The 21,847-nt window shown below is 51.5% G+C and overlaps 1 protein-coding gene across 1 annotated transcript in view; it reads right to left on the reverse strand.

Annotated features, from left to right (window-relative positions):
- The window catches only part of LOC115127656 (uncharacterized), a 52,234-nt gene extending 30,729 nt beyond the window's left edge, over nucleotides 1-21,505 (reverse strand). Inside the window, exons 1-2 of the mRNA XM_065006114.1 lie at nucleotides 21,260-21,505; nucleotides 20,649-21,071 (exon numbers count right to left, since the gene is read on the reverse strand). Of these exons, the coding sequence (XP_064862186.1) occupies nucleotides 20,649-21,071; nucleotides 21,260-21,505 (669 nt within the window). The remainder of the gene's footprint in view (nucleotides 1-20,648; nucleotides 21,072-21,259) is intronic.
- Nucleotides 21,506-21,847: the final 342 nt, after the last annotated feature.

A 21,847-nucleotide genomic window follows, 5' to 3' on the forward strand; every position in this document is an offset into this window, starting at 1 on the left:
CTACCCTGCTGCTGTCTGGTGTGTACAGTACAGGGAACTACATGATGACCTACCCTGCTGCCGTCTGGTGAGTACAGCTTCAGTACAGGGAACTGCATGATGACCTACCCTGCTGCTGTCTGGTGTACAGTTCAGTACAGGGAACTACATGATGACCTACCCTGCTGCTGTCTGGTGTGTACAGTACAGGGAACTACATGATGACCTACCCTGCTGCTGTCTGGTGTGTACAGTACAGGGAACTACATGATGACCTACCCTGCTGCTGTCTGGTGTGTACAGCTTCAGTACAGGGAACTACATGATGACCTACCCTGCTGCCGTCTGGTGTGTACAGCTTCAGTACAGGGAACTACATGATGACCTACCCTGCTGGTGTCTGGTGAGTACAGCTTCAGTACAGGGAACTACATGATGACCTACCCTGCTGCCATCTGGTGTGTACAGTACAGGGAACTACATGATGACCTACCCTGCTGCCATGATGACCTACCCTGCTGCCATGATGACCTACCCTGCTGCCATCTGGTGAGTACAGTACAGGGAACTACATGATGACCTACCCTGCTGCCGTCTGGTGAGTACAGTACAGGGAACTACATGATGACCTACCCTGCTGCCGTCTGGTGAGTACAGCTTCAGTACAGGGAACTACATGATGACCTACCCTGCTGCTGTCTGGTGTGTACAGCTTCAGTACAGGGAACTACATGATGACCTACCCTGCTGCCGTCTGGTGAGTACAGCTTCAGTACAGGGAACTACATGATGACCTACCCTGCTGCTGTCTGGTGTGTACAGTACAGGGAACTACATGATGACCTACCCTGCTGCCGTCTGGTGTGTACAGTACAGGGAACTACATGATGACCTACCCTGCTGCCGTCTGGTGTGTACAGTACAGGGAACTACATGATGACCTACCCTGCTGCTGTCTGGTGAGTACAGTACAGGGAACTACATGATGACCTACCCTGCTGGTGTCTGGTGAGTACAGCTTCAGTACAGGGGACTACATGATGACCTACCCTGCTGCCGTCTGGTGTGTACAGTACAGGGAACTACATGATGACCTACCCTGCTGCTGTCTGGTGAGTACAGTACAGGGAACTACATGATGACCTACCCTGCTGGTGTCTGGTGAGTACAGCTTCAGTACAGGGGACTACATGATGACCTACCCTGCTGCCGTCTGGTGAGTACAGCTTCAGTAGAGGGAACTACATGATGACCTACCCTGCTGCCATCTGGTGTGTACAGCTTCAGTACAGGGAACTACATGATGACCTACCCTGCTGCCGTCTGGTGAGTACAGCTTCAGTACAGGGAACTACATGATGACCTACCCTGCTGCCGTCTGGTGAGTACAGCTTCAGTACAGGGAACTACATGATGACCTACCCTGCTGCCATGATGACCTACCCTGCTACCATCTGGTGTGTACAGCTTCAGTACAGGGAACTACATGATGACCTACCCTGCTGCCATGATGACCTACCCTGCTGCCATCTGGTGTGTACAGTACAGGGAACTACATGATGACCTACCCTGCTGCCATCTGGTGAGTACAGCTTCAGTACAGGGAACTACATGATGACCTACCCTGCTGCTGTCTGGTGTGTACAGCTTCAGTACAGGGAACTACATGATGACCTACCCTGCTGCTGTCTGGTGTGTACAGTACAGGGAACTACATGATGACCTACCCTGCTGCTGTCTGGTGTGTACAGCTTCAGTACAGGGAACTACATGATGACCTACCCTGCTGCCGTCTGGTGTGTACAGCTTCAGTACAGGGAACTACATGATGACCTACCCTGCTGGTGTCTGGTGAGTACAGCTTCAGTACAGGGAACTACATGATGACCTACCCTGCTGCCATCTGGTGTGTACAGTACAGGGAACTACATGATGACCTACCCTGCTGCTGTCTGGATGACCTACCAGGGAACTACATGATGACCTACCCTGCTGCCATCTGGTGAGTACAGTACAGGGAACTACATGATGACCTACCCTGCTGCTGTCTGGTGAGTACAGTACAGGGAACTACATGATGACCTACCCTGCTGCCGTCTGGTGAGTACAGCTTCAGTACAGGGAACTACATGATGACCTACCCTGCTGCTGTCTGGTGTGTACAGCTTCAGTACAGGGAACTACATGATGACCTACCCTGCTGCCGTCTGGTGTACACAGTACAGCTTCAGTGACCCTGCTGCTGTCTGGGAACTACATGATGACCTACCCTGCTGCTGTCTGGTGTGTACAGTACAGGGAACTACATGATGACCTACCCTGCTGCTGTCTGGTGTGTACAGTACAGGGAACTACATGATGACCTACCCTGCTGTCTGGTGTGTACAGTCAGGGAACTACATGATGCAGCTTCAGTACAGGGAACTACATGATGACCTACCCTGCTGCCATCTGGTGAGTACAGCTTCAGTACAGGGAACTACATGATGACCTACCCTGCCCTGCTGCCATGATGACCTACCCTGCTACCATCTGGTGTGTACAGCTTCAGTACAGGGAACTACATGATGACCTACCCTGCTGCCTGTCTGGTGATGACAGTACAGGGAACCATGATGACCACCCTCTGGTGTCTGCCATCTGGTGTGTACAGTACAGGGAACTACATGATGACCTACCCTGCTGCCGTCTGGTGAGTACAGCTTCAGTACAGGGAACTACATGATGACCTACCCTGCTGCTGTCTGGTGAGTACAGCTTCAGTACAGGGAACTACATGATGACCTACCCTGCTGCTGTCTGGTGAGTACAGCTTCAGTACAGGGAACTACATGATGACCTACCCTGCTGCTGTCTGGTGAGTACAGCTTCAGTACAGGGAACTACATGATGACCTACCCTGCTGCTGTCTGGTGTGTTCAGTACAGGGAACTACATGATGACCTACCCTGCTGCTGTCTGGTGAGTACAGTACAGGGAACTACATGATGACCTACCCTGCTGCTGTCTGGTGTGTACAGTACAGGGAACTACATGATGACCTACCCTGCTGCTGTCTGGTGAGTACAGCTTCAGTACAGGGAACTACATGATGACCTACCCTGCTGCTGTCTGGTGTACAGCTTCAGTACAGGGAACTACATGATGACCTACCCTGCTGCTGTCTGGTGAGTACAGTACAGGGAACTACATGATGACCTACCCTGCTGCTGTCTGGTGTGTACAGCTTCAGTACAGGGAACTACATGATGACCTACCCTGCTGCTGTCTGGAACTACATGATGACAGCTTCAGTACAGGGAACTACATGATGACCTACCCTGCTGCTGTCTGGTGTGTACAGTACAGGGAACTACATGATGACCTACCCTGCTGCTGTCTGGTGAGTACAGCTTGTACAGGAACTGATGACCCTCTGCCATGATGACCTACCCTGCTGCCATCTGGTGTGTACAGAACTACATGATGACCTAATCTACATACAGGGAACTACATGATGACCTACCCTGCTGCTGTCTGGTGAGTACAGTACAGGGAACTACATGATGACCTACCCTGCTGCTGTCTGGTGTGTACAGTACAGGGAACTACATGATGACCTACCCTGCTGCCGTCTGGTGTGTACAGCTTCAGTACAGGGAACTACATGATGACCTACCCTGCTGCTGTCTGGTGATGTACTGCTGTCAGTACAGGGAACTACATGATGACCTACCCTGCTGCTGTCTGGTGTGTACAGTACAGGGAACTACATGATGACCTACCCTGCTGCTGTCTGGTGAGTACAGCTTCAGTACAGGGAACTACATGATGACCTACCCTGCTGCTGTCTGGTGTGTACAGTACAGGGAACTACATGATGACCTACCCTGCTGCTGTCTGGTGAGTGCCATTCATTACAGGGAACTACATGATGACCTACCCTGCTGCTGTCTGGTGAGTACAGCTTCAGTACAGGGAACTACATGATGACCTACCCTGCTGCTGTCTGGTGAGTACAGTACAGGGAACTACATGATGACCTACCCTGCTGCTGTCTGGTGAGTACAGTACAGGGAACTACATGATGACCTACCCTGCTGCCGTCTGGTGTGTACAGCTTCAGTACAGGGAACTACATGATGACCTACCCTGCTGCTGGTCTGGTACAGGGAACTACATGATGACCAGCTGTCTGGTGTGTACAGTACAGGGAACTACATGATGACCTACCCTGCTGCCATGATGACCTACCCTGCTGCCATCTGGTGTGTACAGTACAGGGAACTACATGATGACCTACCCTGCTGCTGTCTGGTGTGTACAGTACAGGGAACTACATGATGACCTACCCTGCTGCTGTCTGGTGTATACAGTACAGGGAACTACATGATGACCTACCCTGCTGCTGTCTGGTGTGTACAGTACAGGGAACTCATGTACCTACCCTGCTGCTGTCTGGGAACTACATGATGACCTACCCTGCTGCCGTCTGGTGAGTACAGCTTCAGTACAGGGAACTACATGATGACCTACCCTGCTGCTGTCTGGTGTGTACAGTACAGGGAACTACATGATGACCTACCCTGCTGCTGTCTGGTGTGTACAGCTTCAGTACAGGGAACTACATGATGACCTACCCTGCTGCCATGATGACCTACCCTGCTGCCATCTGGTGTGTACAGTACAGGGAACTACATGATGACCTACCCTGCTGCTGTCTGGTGAGTACAGCTTCAGTACAGGGAACTACATGATGACCTACCCTGCTGCTGTCTGGTGTGTACAGTACAGGGAACTACATGATGACCTACCCTGCTGCTGTCTGGTGAGTACAGTACAGGGAACTACATGATGACCTACCCTGCTGCTGTCTGGTGTGTACAGCTTCAGTACAGGGAACTACATGATGACCTACCCTGCTGCTGTCTGGTGTGTACAGTACAGGGAACTACATGATGACCTACCCTGCTGCCATCTGGTGAGTACAGTACAGGGAACTACATGATGACCTACCCTGCTGCCATCTGGTGTGTACAGTACAGGGAACTACATGATGACCTACCCTGCTGCTGTCTGGTGTGTACAGCTTCAGTACAGGGAACTACATGATGACCTACCCTGCTGCCATGTACAGACAGGGAACTACATGATGACCTACCCTGCTGCTGTCTGTACAGCTTCAGTACAGGGAACTACATGATGACCTACCCTGCTGCTGTCTGGTGAGTACAGTACAGGGAACTACATGATGACCTACCCTGCTGCCGTCTGGTGTGTACAGTACAGGGAACTACATGATGACCTACCCTGCTGCCGTCTGGTGAGTACAGCTTCAGTACAGGGAACTACATGATGACCTACCCTGCTGCCGTCTGGTGAGTACAGTACAGGGAACTACATGAAGACCTACCCTGCTGCTGTCTGGTGTGTACAGTACAGGGAACTACATGATGACCTACCCTGCTGCTGTCTGGTGAGTACAGCTTCAGTACAGGGAACTACATGATGACCTACCCTGCTGTGTCTGGTGAGTACATACAGGGAACTACTGACCTACCCTGCTGTCTGGTGAGTACAGTACAGGGAACTACATGATGACCTACCCTGCTGCTGTCTGGTGAGTACAGTACAGGGAACTACATGATGACCTACCCTGCTGCTGTCTGGTGAGTACAGTACAGGGAACTACATGATGACCTACCCTGCTGCTGTCTGGTGAGTACAGTTTCAGTACAGGGAACTACATGATGACCTACCCTGCTGCCGTCTGGTGAGTACAGCTTCAGTACAGGGAACTACATGATGACCTACCCTGCTGCCATGATGACCTACCCTGCTGCCATCTGGTGTGTACAGTACAGGGAACTACATGATGACCTACCCTGCTGCTGTCTGGTGTGTACAGTACAGTACAGGGAACTACATGATGACCTACCCTGCTGCTGTCTGGTGAGTACAGTACAGGGAACTACATGATGACCTACCCTGCTGCTGTCTGGTGAGTACAGTACAGGGAACTACATGATGACCTACCCTGCTGCTGTCTGGTGAGTACAGCTTCAGTACAGGGAACTACATGATGACCTACCCTGCTGCTGTCTGGTGAGTACAGTACAGGGAACTACATGATGACCTACCCTGCTGCTGTCTGGTGAGTACAGTACAGGGAACTACATGATGACCTACCCTGCTGCCGTCTGGTGAGTACAGTACAGGGAACTACATGAAGACCTACCCTGCTGCTGTCTGGTGAGTACAGTACAGTACAGGGAACTACATGATGACCTACCCTGCTGCTGTCTGGTGTGTACAGTACAGGGAACTACATGATGACCTACCCTGCTGCTGTCTGGTGTGTACAGTACAGGGAACTACATGATGACCTACCCTGCTGCTGTCTGGTGTGTACAGTACAGGGAACTACATGATGACCTACCCTGCTGCTGTCTGGTGAGTACAGCTTCAGTACAGGGAACTACATGATGACCTACCCTGCTGCTGTCTGGTGAGTACAGTACAGGGAACTACATGATGACCTACCCTGCTGCTGTCTGGTGTGTACCCTGCTGCTGTCTGGTGTGTACAGTACAGGGAACTACATGATGACCTACCCTGCTGCTGTCTGTGACAGTACAGGGAACTACATGATGACCTACCCTGCTGCCATCTGGTGTGTACAGTACAGGGAACTACATGATGACCTACCCTGCTGCTGTCTGGTGAGTACAGTACAGGGAACTGCATGATGACCTACCCTGCTGCCATGATGACCTACCCTGCTGCTGTCTGGTGTGTACATCTTCAGTACAGGGAACTGCATGATGACCTACCCTGCTGCTGTCTGGTGTGTACAGCTTCAGTACAGGGAACTACATGATGACCTACCCTGCTGCTGTCTGGTGTGTACAGCTTCAGTACAGGGAACTACATGATGACCTACCCTGCTGCTGTCTGGTGTGTACAGTACAGGGAACTACATGATGACCTACCCTGCTGCTGTCTGGTGTACAGCTGTGTCAGTACAGGGAACTACATGATGACCTACCCTGCTGCTGTCTGGTGTGTACAGTACAGGGAACTACATGATGACCTACCCTGCTGCTGTCTGGTGAGTACAGCTTCAGTACAGGGAACTACATGATGACCTACCCTGCTGCCGTCTGGTGAGTACAGCTTCAGTACAGGGAACTACATGATGACCTACCCTGCTGCTGTCTGGTGAGTACAGTACAGGGAACTACATGATGACCTACCCTGCATGATGACCTCTGCCATCTGTGTACAGTACAGGAACTACACATGACCTACATTACAGGGAACTACATGATGACCTACCCTGCTGCCGTCTGGTACAGGGAACTACATGTGACAGCTGTCAGTACAGGGAACTACATGATGACCTACCCTGCTGCCATGAAGACCTACCCTGCTGCCATCTGGTGTGTACAGTACAGGGAACTACATGATGACCTACCCTGCTGCTGTCTGGTGTGTACAGTACAGGGAACTACATGATGACCTACCCTGCTGCTGTCTGGTGTGTACAGTACAGGGAACTACATGATGACCTACCCTGCTGCTGTCTGGTGAGTACAGCTTCAGTACAGGGAACTACATGATGACCTACCCTGCTGCTGTCTGGTGAGTACAGCTTCAGTACAGGGAACTACATGATGACCTACCCTGCTGCTGTCTGGTGTGTACAGTACAGGGAACTACATGATGACCTACCCTGCTGCTGTCTGGTGAGTACAGCTTCAGTACAGGGAACTACATGATGACCTACCCTGCTGCCGTCTGGTGAGTACAGCTTCAGTACAGGGAACTACATGATGACCTACCCTGCTGCTGTCTGGTGTGTACAGTACAGGGAACTACATGATGACCTACCCTGCTGCTGTCTGGTGTGTACAGCTTCAGTACAGGGAACTACATGATGACCTACCCTGCTGCCATGATGACCTACCCTGCTGCCATCTGGTGTGTACAGTACAGGGAACTACATGATGACCTACCCTGCTGCTGTCTGGTGAGTACAGTACAGTACAGGGAACTACATGATGACCTACCCTGCTGCTGTCTGGTGTGTACAGTACAGGGAACTACATGATGACCTACCCTGCTGCTGTCTGGTGAGTACAGCTTCAGTACAGGGAACTACATGATGACCTACCCTGCTGCCGTCTGGTGAGTACAGCTTCAGTACAGGGAACTACATGATGACCTACCCTGCTGCTGTCTGGTGAGTACAGCTTCAGTACAGGGAACTACATGATGACCTACCCTGCTGCTGTCTGGTGAGTACAGCTTCAGTACAGGGAACTACATGATGACCTACCCTGCTGCTGTCTGGTGTGTACAGTACAGGGAACTACATGATGACCTACCCTGCTGCTGTCTGGTGTGTACAGCTTCAGTACAGGGAACTACATGATGACCTACAGTACAGGGAACTACATGATGACCTACCCTGCTGCCATCTGGTGTGTACAGTACAGGGAACTACATGATGACCTACCCTGCTGCTGTCTGGTGAGTACAGCTTCAGTACAGGGAACTACATGATGACCTACCCTGCTGCTGTCTGGTGTGTACAGTACAGGGAACTACATGATGACCTACCCTGCTGCTGTCTGGTGTGTACAGTACAGGGAACTACATGATGACCTACCCTGCTGCTGTCTGGTGAGTACAGCTTCAGTACAGGGAACTACATGATGACCTACCCTGCTGCTGTCTGGTGAGTACAGTACAGGGAACTACATGATGACCTACCCTGCTGCTGTCTGGTGAGTACAGCTTCAGTACAGGGAACTACATGATGACCTACCCTGCTGCCATGATGACCTACCCTGCTGCCATCTGGTGTGTACAGTACAGGGAACTACATGATGACCTACCCTGCTGCTGTCTGGTGAGTACAGCTTCATTACAGGGAACTACATGATGACCTACCCTGCTGCCGTCTGGTGAGTACAGCTCCAGTACAGGGAACTACATGATGACCTACCCTGCTGCCATGATGACCTACCCTGCTGCCATCTGGTGTGTACAGTACAGGGAACTACATGATGACCTACCCTGCTGCTGTCTGGTGTGTACAGTACTGTCACCCTGCTGCCGTCTGGTGAGTACAGTACAACTACATGATGACCTACCCTGCTGCTGTCTGGTGTGTACAGTACAGGGAACTACATGGACCTACCCTGCTGTACAGTACAGGGAACTACATGATGACCTACCCTGCTGCTGTCTGGTGAGTACAGCTTCAGTACAGGGAACTACATGATGACCTACCCTGCTGCTGTCTGGTGAGTACAGCTTCAGTACAGGGAACTACATGATGACCTACCCTGCTGCTGTCTGGTGTGTACAGTACAGGGAACTACATGATGACCTACCCTGCTGCTGTCTGGTGAGTACAGCTTCAGTACAGGGAACTACATGATGACCTACCCTGCTGCTGTCTGGTGAGTACAGCTTCAGTACAGGGAACTACATGATGACCTACCCTGCTGCTGTCTGGTGAGTACAGTGACCTACCCTGCTGCTGTCTGGTGTGTACAGGGAACTACATGATGACCTACCCTGCTGCTGTCTGGTGAGTACAGTACAGGGAACTACATGATGACCTACCCTGCTGCTGTCTGGTGAGTACAGTACAGGGAACTACATGATGACCTACCCTGCTGCTGTCTGGTGTGTACAGCTTCAGTACAGGGAACTACATGATGACCTACCCTGCTGCTGTCTGGTGTGTACAGTACAGGGAACTACATGATGACCTACCCTGCTGCTGTCTGGTGTGTACAGCTTCAGTACAGGGAACTACATGATGACCTACCCTGCTGCTGTCTGGTGTGTACAGTACAGGGAACTACATGATGACCTACCCTGCTGCTGTCTGGTGAGTACAGCTTCAGTACAGGGAACTACATGATGACCTACCCTGCTGCCATGATGACCTACCCTGCTGCCATCTGGTGTGTACAGTACAGGGAACTACATGATGACCTACCCTGCTGCTGTCTGGTGTGTACAGTACAGGGAACTACATGATGACCTACCCTGCTGCTGTCTGGTGTGTACAGTACAGGGAACTACATGATGACCTACCCTGCTGCTGTCTGGTGAGTACAGTACAGGGAACTACATGATGACCTACCCTGCTGCTGTCTGGTGAGTACAGCTTCAGTACAGGGAACTACATGATGACCTACCCTGCTGCCGTCTGGTGTGTACATTACAGGGAACTACATGATGACCTACCCTGCTGCTGTCTGGTGAGTACAGTACAGGGAACTACATGATGACCTACCCTGCTGCTGTCTGGTGAGTACAGCTTCAGTACAGGGAACTACATGATGACCTACCCTGCTGCCGTCTGGTGAGTACAGCTTCAGTACAGGGAACTACATGATGACCTACCCTGCTGCTGTCTGGTGTGTACAGTACAGGGAACTACATGATGACCTACCCTGCTGCCATCTGGTGAGTACAGTACAGGGAACTACATGATGACCTACCCTGCTGCCATCTGGTGTGTACAGAACTACATGATGACCTACCCTGCTGCAGGGAACTACATGATGACCTACCCTGCTGCTGTCTGGTGTGTACAGCTTCAGTACAGGGAACTACATGATGACCTACCCTGCTGCTGTCTGGTGTGTACAGTACAGGGAACTACATGATGACCTACCCTGCTGCTGTCTGGTGTGTACAGCTTCAGTACAGGGAACTACATGATGACCTACCCTGCTGCTGTCTGGTGTGTACAGTACAGGGAACTACATGATGACCTACCCTGCTGCTGTCTGGTGTGTACAGCTTCAGTACAGGGAACTACATGATGACCTACCTGCTGCTGTCTGGTGAGTACAGTACAGGGAACCATGATGACCTACCCTGCTGCTGTCTGTACTACAGGGAACTACATGATGACCTACCCTGCTGTCTGGTGAGTACACAGTACAGGGAACTACATGATGACCTACCCTGCTGCTGTCTGGTGAGTACAGCTTCAGTACAGGGAACTACATGATGACCTACCCTGCTGCTGTCTGGTGTGTACAGTACAGGGAACTACATGATGACCTACCCTGCTGCTGTCTGGTGAGTACAGTACAGGGAACTACATGATGACCTACCCTGCTGCCATCTGATGTCAGTACAGGGAACTACATGATGACCTACCCTGCTGCCATCTGGTGTGTACAGTACAGGGAACTACATGATGACCTACCCTGCTGCTGTCTGGTGTGTACAGCTTCAGTACAGGGAACTACATGATGACCTACCCTGCTGCCATGATGACCTACCCTGCTGCCGTCTGGTGTGTACAGCTTCAGTACAGGGAACTACATGATGACCTACCCTGCTGCTGTCTGGTGAGTACAGTACAGGGAACTACATGATGACCTACCCTGCTGCCGTCTGTCTGAACTACATGATGACCTACCCTGTACAGTACAGGGAACTACATGATGACCTACCCTGCTGCTGTCTGGTGAGTACAGTACAGGGAACTACATGATGACCTACCCTGCTGCTGTCTGGTGATGTACAGTCTGGTGTGTACAGTACAGGGAACTACATGATGACCTACCCTGCTGCTGTCTGGTGAGTACAGCTTCAGTACAGGGAACTACATGATGACCTACCCTGCTGCTGTCTGGTGAGTACAGTACAGGGAACTACATGATGACCTACCCTGCTGCTGTCTGGTGTGTACAGTACAGGGAACTACATGATGACCTACCCTGCTGCCGTCTGGTGAGTACAGTACAGGGAACTACATGATGACCTACCCTGCTGCCGTCTGGTGTGTACAGTACAGGGAACTACATGATGACCTACCCTGCTGCTGTCTGGTGAGTACAGTACAGGGAACTACATGATGACCTACCCTGCTGCTGTCTGGTGAGTACAGTTTCAGTACAGGGAACTACATGATGACCTACCCTGCTGCCGTCTGGTGAGTACAGCTTCAGTACAGGGAACTACATGATGACCTACCCTGCTGCCATAATGACCTACCCTGCTGCCATCTGGTGTGTACAGTACAGGGAACTACATGAGAACCTACCCTGCTGCTGTCTGGTGAGTACAGTACAGGGAACTACATGATGACCTACCCTGCTGCTGTCTGGTGTGTACAGTACAGGGAACTACATGATGACCTACCCTGCTGCCATGATGACCTACCCTGCTGCCATCTGGTGTGTACAGTACAGGGAACTACATGATGACCTACCCTGCTTCTGTCTGGTGAGTACAGCTTCAGTACAGGGAACTACATGATGACCTACCCTGCTGCCGTCTGGTGAGTACAGTACAGGGAACTACATGATGACCTACCCTGCTGCTGTCTGGTGAGTACAGCTTCAGTACAGGGAACTACATGATGACCTACCCTGCTGCTGTCTGGTGAGTACAGCTTCAGTACAGGGAACTACATGATGACCTACCCTGCTGCTGTCTGGTGAGTACAGTACAGGGAACTACATGATGACCTACCCTGCTGCTGTCTGGTGTGTACAGTACAGGGAACTACATGATGACCTACCCTGCTGCCGTCTGGTGTGTTCAGTACAGGGAACTACATGATGACCTACCCTGCTGTCAGTACAGTACAGGGAACTACATGATGACCTACCCTGCTGCTGTCTGGTGAGTACAGTACAGGGAACTACATGATGACCTACCCTGCTGCTGTCTGGTGAGTACAGTTTCAGTACAGGGAACTACATGATGACCTACCCTGCTGCCGTCTGGTGAGTACAGCTTCAGTACAGGGAACTACATGATGACCTACCCTGCTGCTGTCTGGTGAGTACAGTACAGGGAACTACATGATGACCTACCCTGCTGCCGTCTGGTGAGTACAGTACAGGGAACTACATGATGACCTACCCTGCTGCCATGATGACCTACCCTGCTGCTGTCTGGTGTGTACAGTACAGGGAACTACATGATGACCTACCCTGCTGCCATCTGGTGTGTACAGCTTCAGTACAGGGAACTACATGATGACCTACCCTGCTGCTGTCTGGTGAGTACAGTACAGGGAACTACATGATGACCTACCCTTTCTGCCATGATGACCTACCCTGCTGCCATCTGGTGTGTACAGCTTCAGTACAGGGAACTACATGATGACCTACCCTGCTGCCATGATGACCTACCCTGCTGCCATCTGGTGTGTACAGCTTCAGTACAGGGAACTACATGATGACCTACCCTGCTGCCATGATGACCTACCCTGCTGCTGTCTGGTGTGTACAGTACAGGGAACTGCATGATGACCTACCCTGCTGTCTGGTGAGTACAGCTTCAGTACAGGGAACTACATGATGACCTACCCTGCTGCCGTCTGGTGAGTACAGCTTCAGTACAGGGAACATGACATGATGATGACCTACCCTGACCTACCCTGCTGCTGTCTGGTGTGTACAGTACAGGGAACTACATGATGACCTACCCTGCTGCCGTCTGGTGTACAGTACAGGGAACTACATGATGACACCCTGCTGCTGTTCATACAGTACAGGGAACTACATGATGACCTACCCTGCTGCTGTCTGGTGTGTCTGGTGAGTACAGCTGTCCAGTACAGGGAACTACATGATGACCTACCCTGCTGCCATGAATGACCTACCCTGCTGCCATCTGGTGTGTACAGTACAGGGAACTACATGATGACCTACCCTGCTGCTGTCTGGTGAGTACAGTACAGGGAACTACATGATGACCTACCCTGCTGCTGTCTGGTGTGTACAGTACAGGGAACTACATGATGACCTACCCTGCTGCTGTCTGGTGAGTACAGCTTCAGTACAGGGAACTACATGATGACCTACCCTGCTGCTGTCTGGTGTGTACAGTCTGTACAGTACAGGGAACTACATGATGACCTACCCTGCTGCTGTCTGGTGAGTACAGTACAGGGAACTACATGATGACCTACCCTGCTGCTGTCTGGTGTACAGTACAGGGAACTACATGATGACCTACCCTGCTGCCGTCTGGTGTGTACAGCTTCAGTACAGGGAACTACATGATGACCTACCCTGCTGCTGTCTGGTGAGTACAGCTTCAGTACAGGGAACTACATGATGACCTACCCTGCTGCTGTCTGGTGTGTACAGCTTCAGTACAGGGAACTACATGATGACCTACCCTGCTGCCATCTGGTGAGTACAGTACAGGGAACTACATGATGACCTACCCTGCTGCCATCTGGTGTGTACAGTACAGGGAACTACATGATGACCTACCCTGCTGCTGTCTGGTGTGTACTGCTGCTGTCTGTCAGTACAGGGAACTACATGATGACCTACCCTGCTGCTGTCTGGTGTGAACTACAGTACAGGGAACTACATGATGACCTACCCTGCTGCTGTCTGGTGTACAGTCAGTACAGGGAACTACATGATGACCTACCCTGCTGCTGTCTGGTGAGAGTACAGTACAGGGAACTACATGATGACCTACCCTGCTGCTGTCTGGTGTACAGCTTCAGTACAGGGAACTACATGATGACCTACCCTGCTGCCATGATGACCTACCCTGCTGCCATCTGGTGTGTACAGTACAGGGAACTACATGATGACCTACCCTGCTGCTGTCTGGTGAGTACAGCTTCAGTACAGGGAACTACATGATGACCTACCCTGCTGCTGTCTGGTGAGTACAGTACAGGGAACTACATGATGACCTACCCTGCTGCTGTCTGGTGTGTACAGTACAGGGAACTACATGATGACCTACCCTGCTGCTGTCTGGTACAGCTTCAGTACAGGGAACTACATGATGACCTACCTACATGATGACCTACCCTGCTGCCATCTGGTGTGTACAGTACAGGGAACTACATGATGACCTACCCTGCTGCTGTCTGGTGTGTACAGTACAGTACCCTGCTGCTGTCTGGTGAGTACACAGGAACTACATGATGACCTACCCTGCTGCCATGATGACCTACCCTGCTGCCAGTACAGGGTCTGGTGATGTACCCAGCTGCCGTCTGGTGTCAGTACAGGGAACTACATGATGACCTACCCTGCTGCTGTCTGGTGAGTACAGTACAGGGAACTACATGATGACCTACCCTGCTGCCGTCTGGTGAGTACAGTACAGGGAACTACATGATGACCTACCCTGCTGCCGTCTGGTGAGTACAGCTTCAGTACAGGGAACTACATGATGACCTACCCTGCTGCTGTCTGGTGGTGAGTACAGTACAGGGAAGTACAGGAACATGATGACCTACCCTGCTGCTGTCTGGTGAGTAGCTTCAGTACAGGGAACTACATGATGACCTACCCTGCCTGTCTGGTGCTACAGGGAACTACATGTCTGGTCTGTGTACAGCTTCAGTACAGGGAACTACATGATGACCTACCCTGCTGCTGTCTGGTGAGTACAGCTTACAGGGAACATGATGACATGATGACCTACCCTGCTGCTGCTGTCTGGTGAGTACAGTACAGGGAACTACATGATGACCTACCCTGCTGTCTGGTGTGTACAGCTTCAGTACAGGGAACTACATGATGACCTACCCTGCTGCTGTCTGGTGTGTACAGTACAGGGAACTACATGATGACCTACCCTGCTGCTGTCTGGTGTGTACAGCTTCAGTACAGGGAACTACATGATGACCTACCTGCTGCTGTCTGGTGTGTACAGTACAGGGAACTACATGATGACCTACCCTGCTGCTGTCTGGTGTGTACAGCTTCAGTACAGGGAACTACATGATGACCCTACCCTGAGTACAGTACAGGAACTACATGATGACCTACCCTGCTGCTGTCTGGTGTGTACAGCTTCAGTACAGGGAACTACATGATGACCTACCCTGCTGCTGTCTGGTGAGTAGCTTCAGTACAGGGAACTACATGATGACCTACCCTGCTGCTGTCTGGTGAGTACAGCTTCAGTACAGGGAACTACATGATGACCTACCCTGCTGCTGTCTGGTGAGTACAGCTTCAGTACAGGGAACTACATGATGACCTACCCTGCTGCTGTCTGGTACAGCTTACAGTACAGGGAACTACATGATGACCTACCCTGCTGCTGTCTGTCTACAGGGAACTACATGATGACCTACCCTGCTGCCATCTGCTGCTGTCTGGTGTGTACAGTACAGGGAACTACATGATGACCTACCCTGCTGCTGTCTGGTGTGTACAGTACAGGGAACTACATGATGACCTACCCTGCTGCTGTCTGGTGTGTACAGCTTCAGTACAGGGAACTACATGATGACCTACCCTGCTGCCATGATGACCTACCCTGCTGCCGTCTGGTGTGTACAGCTTCAGTACAGGGAACTACATGATGACCTACCCTGCTGCTGTCTGGTGAGTACAGTACAGGGAACTACATGATGACCTACCCTGCTGCCGTCTGGTGAGTACAGTACAGGGAACTACATGATGACCTACCCTGCTGCCGTCTGGTGAGTACAGCTTCAGTACAGGGAACTACATGATGACCTACCCTGCTGCCGTCTGGTGAGTACAGTACAGGGAACTACATGATGACCTACCCTGCTGCTGTCTGGTGTGTACAGTACAGGGAACTACATGATGACCTACCCTGCTGCTGTCTGGTGAGTACAGCTTCAGTACAGGGAACTACATGATGACCTACCCTGCTGCTGTCTGGTGAGTACAGCTTCAGTACAGGGAACTACATGATGACCTACCCTGCTGCTGTCTGGTGTGTTCAGTACAGGGAACTACATGATGACCTACCCTGCTGCTGTCTGGTGAGTACAGTACAGGGAACTACATGATGACCTACCCTGCTGCTGTCTGGTGTGTACAGTACAGGGAACTACATGATGACCTACCCTGCTGCTGTCTGGTGAGTACAGTACAGGGAACTACATGATGACCTACCCTGCTGCTGTCTGGTGTACAGTTCAGTACAGGGAACTACATGATGACCTACCCTGCTGCCGTCTGGTGAGTACAGCTTCAGTACAGGGAACTACATGATGACCTACCCTGCTGCCATAATGACCTACCCTGCTGCCATCTGGTGTGTACAGTACAGGGAACTACATGAGAACCTATCCTGCTGCTGTCTGGTGTGTACAGTACAGGGAACTACATGATGACCTACCCTGCTGCTGTCTGGTGTGTACAGTACAGGGAACTACATGATGACCTACCCTGCTGTCTGGTGAGTACAGTACAGGGAACTACATGACCTACCCTGCTGCCATCTGGTGTGTACAGTACAGGGAACTACATGATGACCTACCCTGCTGCTGTCTGGTGAGTACAGCTTCAGTACAGGGAACTACATGATGACCTACCCTGCTGCTGTCTGGTGAGTACAGTACAGGGAACTACATGATGACCTACCCCTGCTGTCTGGTGAGTGTACAGTACAGGGAACTACATGATGACCTACCCTGCTGCCGTCTGGTGAGTACAGTCAGTTCAGTACAGGGTACAGGAACTACATGATGACCTACCCTGCTGCTGTCTGGTTCAGTACAGGGAACTACATGATGACCTACCCTGCTGCTGTCTGTGTGTACAGCTTCAGTACAGGGAACTACATGATGACCTACCCTGCTGCTGTCTGGTGAGTACAGCTTCAGTACAGGGAACTACATGATGACCTACCCTGCTGCTGTCTGATGACAGTTTCAGTACAGGGAACTACATGATGACCTACCCTGCTGCTGTCTGGTGAGTACAGTACAGGGAACTACATGATGACCTACCCTGCTGCCGTCTGGTGAGTACAGCTTCAGTACAGGGAACTACATGATGACCTACCCTGCTGCCGTCTGGTGCTGTACAGTACAGGGAACTACATGATGACCTACCCTGCTGCCATCTGGTGTGTACAGCTTCAGTACAGGGAACTACATGATGACCTACCCTGCTGCTGTCTGGTGAGTACAGTACAGGGAACTACATGATGACCTACCCTTTCTGCCATGATGACCTACCCTGCTGCCATCTGGTGTGTACAGCTTCAGTACAGGGAACTACATGATGACCTACCCTGCTGCCATGATGACCTACCCTGCTGCCATCTGGTGTGTACAGCTTCAGTACAGGGAACTACATGATGACCTACCCTGCTGCTGTCTGGTGAGTACAGTACAGGGAACTACATGATGACCTACCCTGCTGCTGTCTGGTGTGTACAGTACAGGGAACTACATGATGACCTACCCTGCTGCCATGATGACCTACCCTGCTGCTGTCTGGTGTGTACAGTACAGGGAACTACATGATGACCTACCCTGCTGCTGTCTGGTGTGTACAGCTTCAGTACAGGGAACTACATGATGACCTACCCTGCTGCTGTCTGTGAGTACAGCTACAGTACAGGGAACTACATGATGACCTACCTTTCTGCATGATGACCTACCCTGCCATCTGGTGTGTACAGCTTCAGTACAGGGAACTACATGATGACCTACCCTGCTGCTGTCTGGTGTGTACAGTACAGGGAACTACATGATGACCTACCCTGCTGACCTACCCTGTCTGTACAGTACAGGGAACTACATGATGACCTACCCTGCTTCTGTCTGGTGAGTACAGCTTCAGTACAGGGAACTACATGATGACCTACCCTGCTGCTGTCTGGTGAGTACAGTACAGGGAACTACATGATGACCTACCCTGCTGCTGTCTGGTGTGTACAGTACAGGGAACTACATGATGACCTACCCTGCTGCCGTCTGGTGTGTTCAGTACAGGGAACTACATGATGACCTACCCTGCTGCCGTCTGGTGTGTACAGTACAGGGAACTACATGATGACCTACCCTGCTGCTGTCTGGTGAGTACAGTACAGGGAACTACATGATGACCTACCCTGCTGCTGTCTGGTGTGTACAGCTTCAGTACAGGGAACTACATGATGACCTACCCTGCTGCCGTCTGGTGAGTACAGTTTCAGTACAGGGAACTACATGATGACCTACCCTGCTGCTGTCTGGTGAGTACAGTACAGGGAACTACATGATGACCTACCCTGCTGCCGTCTGGTGAGTACAGTACAGGGAACTACATGATGACCTACCCTGCTGAACTACATGATGACCTACCCTGCTGCTGTCTGGTGTGTACTGCTTCAGTACAGGGAACTACATGATGACCTACCCTGCTGCCATCTGGTGTGTACAGCTTCAGTACAGGGAACTACATGATGACCTACCCTGCTGCTGTCTGGTGAGTACAGTACAGGGAACTACATGATGACCTACCCTGCTGCCATGATGACCTACCCTGCTGCCATCTGGTGTGTACAGCTTCAGTACAGGGAACTACATGATGACCTACCCTGCTGCCATGATGACCTACCCTGCTGCCATCTGGTGTGTACAGCTTCAGTACAGGGAACTACATGATGACCTACCCTGCTGCTGTCTGGTGAGTACAGTACAGGGAACTACATGATGACCTACCCTGCTGCCGTCTGGTGAGTACAGTACAGTACAGGGAACTACATGATGACCTACCCTGCTGCTGTCTGGTGAGTGTGTGTACAGTACAGGGAACTACATGATGACCTACCCTGCTGCTGTCTGGTGAGTACAGTACAGGGAACTACATGATGACCTACCCTGCTGCTGTCTGGTGTGTACAGTACAGGGAACTACATGATGACCTACCCTGCTGCTGTCTGGTGAGTACAGCTTCAGTACAGGGAACTACATGATGACCTACCCTGCTGCCGTCTGGTGAGTACCCTGCAGCTGTGTCAGTACAGGGAACTACATGATGACCTACCCTGCTGCTGTCTGGTGAGTACAGCTTCAGTACAGGGAACTACATGATGACCTACCCTGCTGCCATGTCTGGTGAGTACAGTACAGGGAACTACATGACCTACCCTGCTGCTGTCTGGTGTGTACAGTACAGCAGGGAACCCTGCACAGTACAGGGAACTACATGATGACCTACCCTGCTGTCTGGTGAGTACACAGTACAGGGAACTACATGATGACCTACCCTGCTGTCTGGTGAGTACAGTCTGGAACTACATGATGTACCCTGCTGCTGTCTTCAGTACAGGGAACTACATGATGACCTACCCTGCTGCTGTCTGGTGAGTACAGCTTCAGTACAGGAACTACATGATGACCTACCCTGCTGCCATGATGACCTACCCTGCTGCTGTCTGGTGAGTACAGTACAGGGAACTACATGATGACCTACCCTGCTGCCGTCTGGTGTGTACAGTACAGGGAACTACATGATGACCTACCCTGCTGCCGTCTGGTGTGTACAGCTTCAGTACAGGGAACTACATGATGACCTACCCTGCTGCCATGATGACCTACCCTGCTGCTGTCTGGTGTGTACAGTACAGGGAACTGCCATGATGACCTACCCTGCTGCTGTTTGGTGAGAGACCTACCCTTCAGTACAGCTTCAGTACAGGGAACTACATGATGACCTACCCTGCTGCCGTCTGGTGAGTACAGCTTCAGTACAGGGAACTACATGATGACCTACCCTGCTGCTGTCTGGTGAGTACAGCTTCAGTACAGGGAACTACATGATGACCTACCCTGCTGCCATGATGACCTACCCTGCTGCTGTCTGGTGAGTACAGTACAGGGAACTACATGATGACCTACCCTGCTGCCGTCTGGTGTGTACAGTACAGGGAACTACATGATGACCTACCCTGCTGCCGTCTGGTGTGTACAGCTTCAGTACAGGGAACTGCATGATGACTGACAGGTAGTCCAGTAGAGCATCATAGGTTGGAGCCGTTCTTCTCTGCAGAACTACAGTCCTCCTCACACTGGGGTCTCTATTCTTAAATACTATCAGCCTTTTAGGGGTCCTGATCCTGCTGTCTGCCGGCCGGTTGATGTCCCCGGGGACACCACGACTCCCTCGCTGCGCCCTCCGACCCCCGCTGACGGGCCGGGTGGTGGTGTTCCAGGGTGGCTGGCGGCGGTTAGCCATGTCCAGGTTGAGGGGCTTCACCTTCCGCTGGTCCGAGCAGACATAGGAGCCCCCATTCTGCAGCTCTTCCAGACCCCGGACAGGGTGGGAGCCACGGGGGGTGGTGATGGTGCGGACCCCGAACGGCAGGGGGACCTTGGACATGGGGACATGGGAATGTGTTATATGTGTTGACTACACGGGGGCACAAGACACAGGAAGGGGAGGGGTTGGAGTTCCAAATCATGTCAGATGCAATGTCATTTTCTGTAAACAACAGATGATACATTATATCTAATATAAATCAAATCAATCAATCAATCTATAATCAATCATCTAATCACCTTCTTAGACAGGGCATCCAGGAGTGCATCGAAGGTCTTGAAGGTCCTGGCATTGATGACCATCCGGTGGCCTCCGAACTGGGGGTCTCCACTCTTATAGAAGCAGACACGTCTGGAGGCCTGGGGGTCTGAGTGGGGCTGAGGGGGGCGGGAGGCTACACTGCCTGAGGGTACCACCTCCCCACCCTGACCGCCACCTTGCTGAAGGACCTGGGCCTCTTGCTCATGCAGAGGAGTGGAACTCATAATGGAGCACGGCAGCTGATGAGAGAGACAGGGAGAGAGACATAGGGAGAGAGAGACAGGGGAGAGAGATATAGGGAGAGAGAGACAGTGGAGAGAGATATAGGGAGAGATAGATAGGGAGAGAGAGACAGTGGAGAGAGATATAGGGAGAGATAGATAGGGGAGAGATAGACAGTGGAGAGAGATATAGGGAGAGATAGATAGGGGAGAGAGAGACAGGGGAGAGAGAGACAGTGGAGAGAGAGACAGGGGAGAGAGGTAGAGAGTAAGAGACAGAAAGAGAGAGAGAGAAAGAGAGAGAAGGACGGGGAGAGAGATATAAGGAGAGAGAGACATGAGAGA

This window comes from Oncorhynchus nerka, linkage group LG20 (genome assembly GCF_034236695.1).
Source record: "Oncorhynchus nerka isolate Pitt River linkage group LG20, Oner_Uvic_2.0, whole genome shotgun sequence".
NCBI classification, from domain to species: domain Eukaryota; kingdom Metazoa; phylum Chordata; class Actinopteri; order Salmoniformes; family Salmonidae; genus Oncorhynchus; species Oncorhynchus nerka.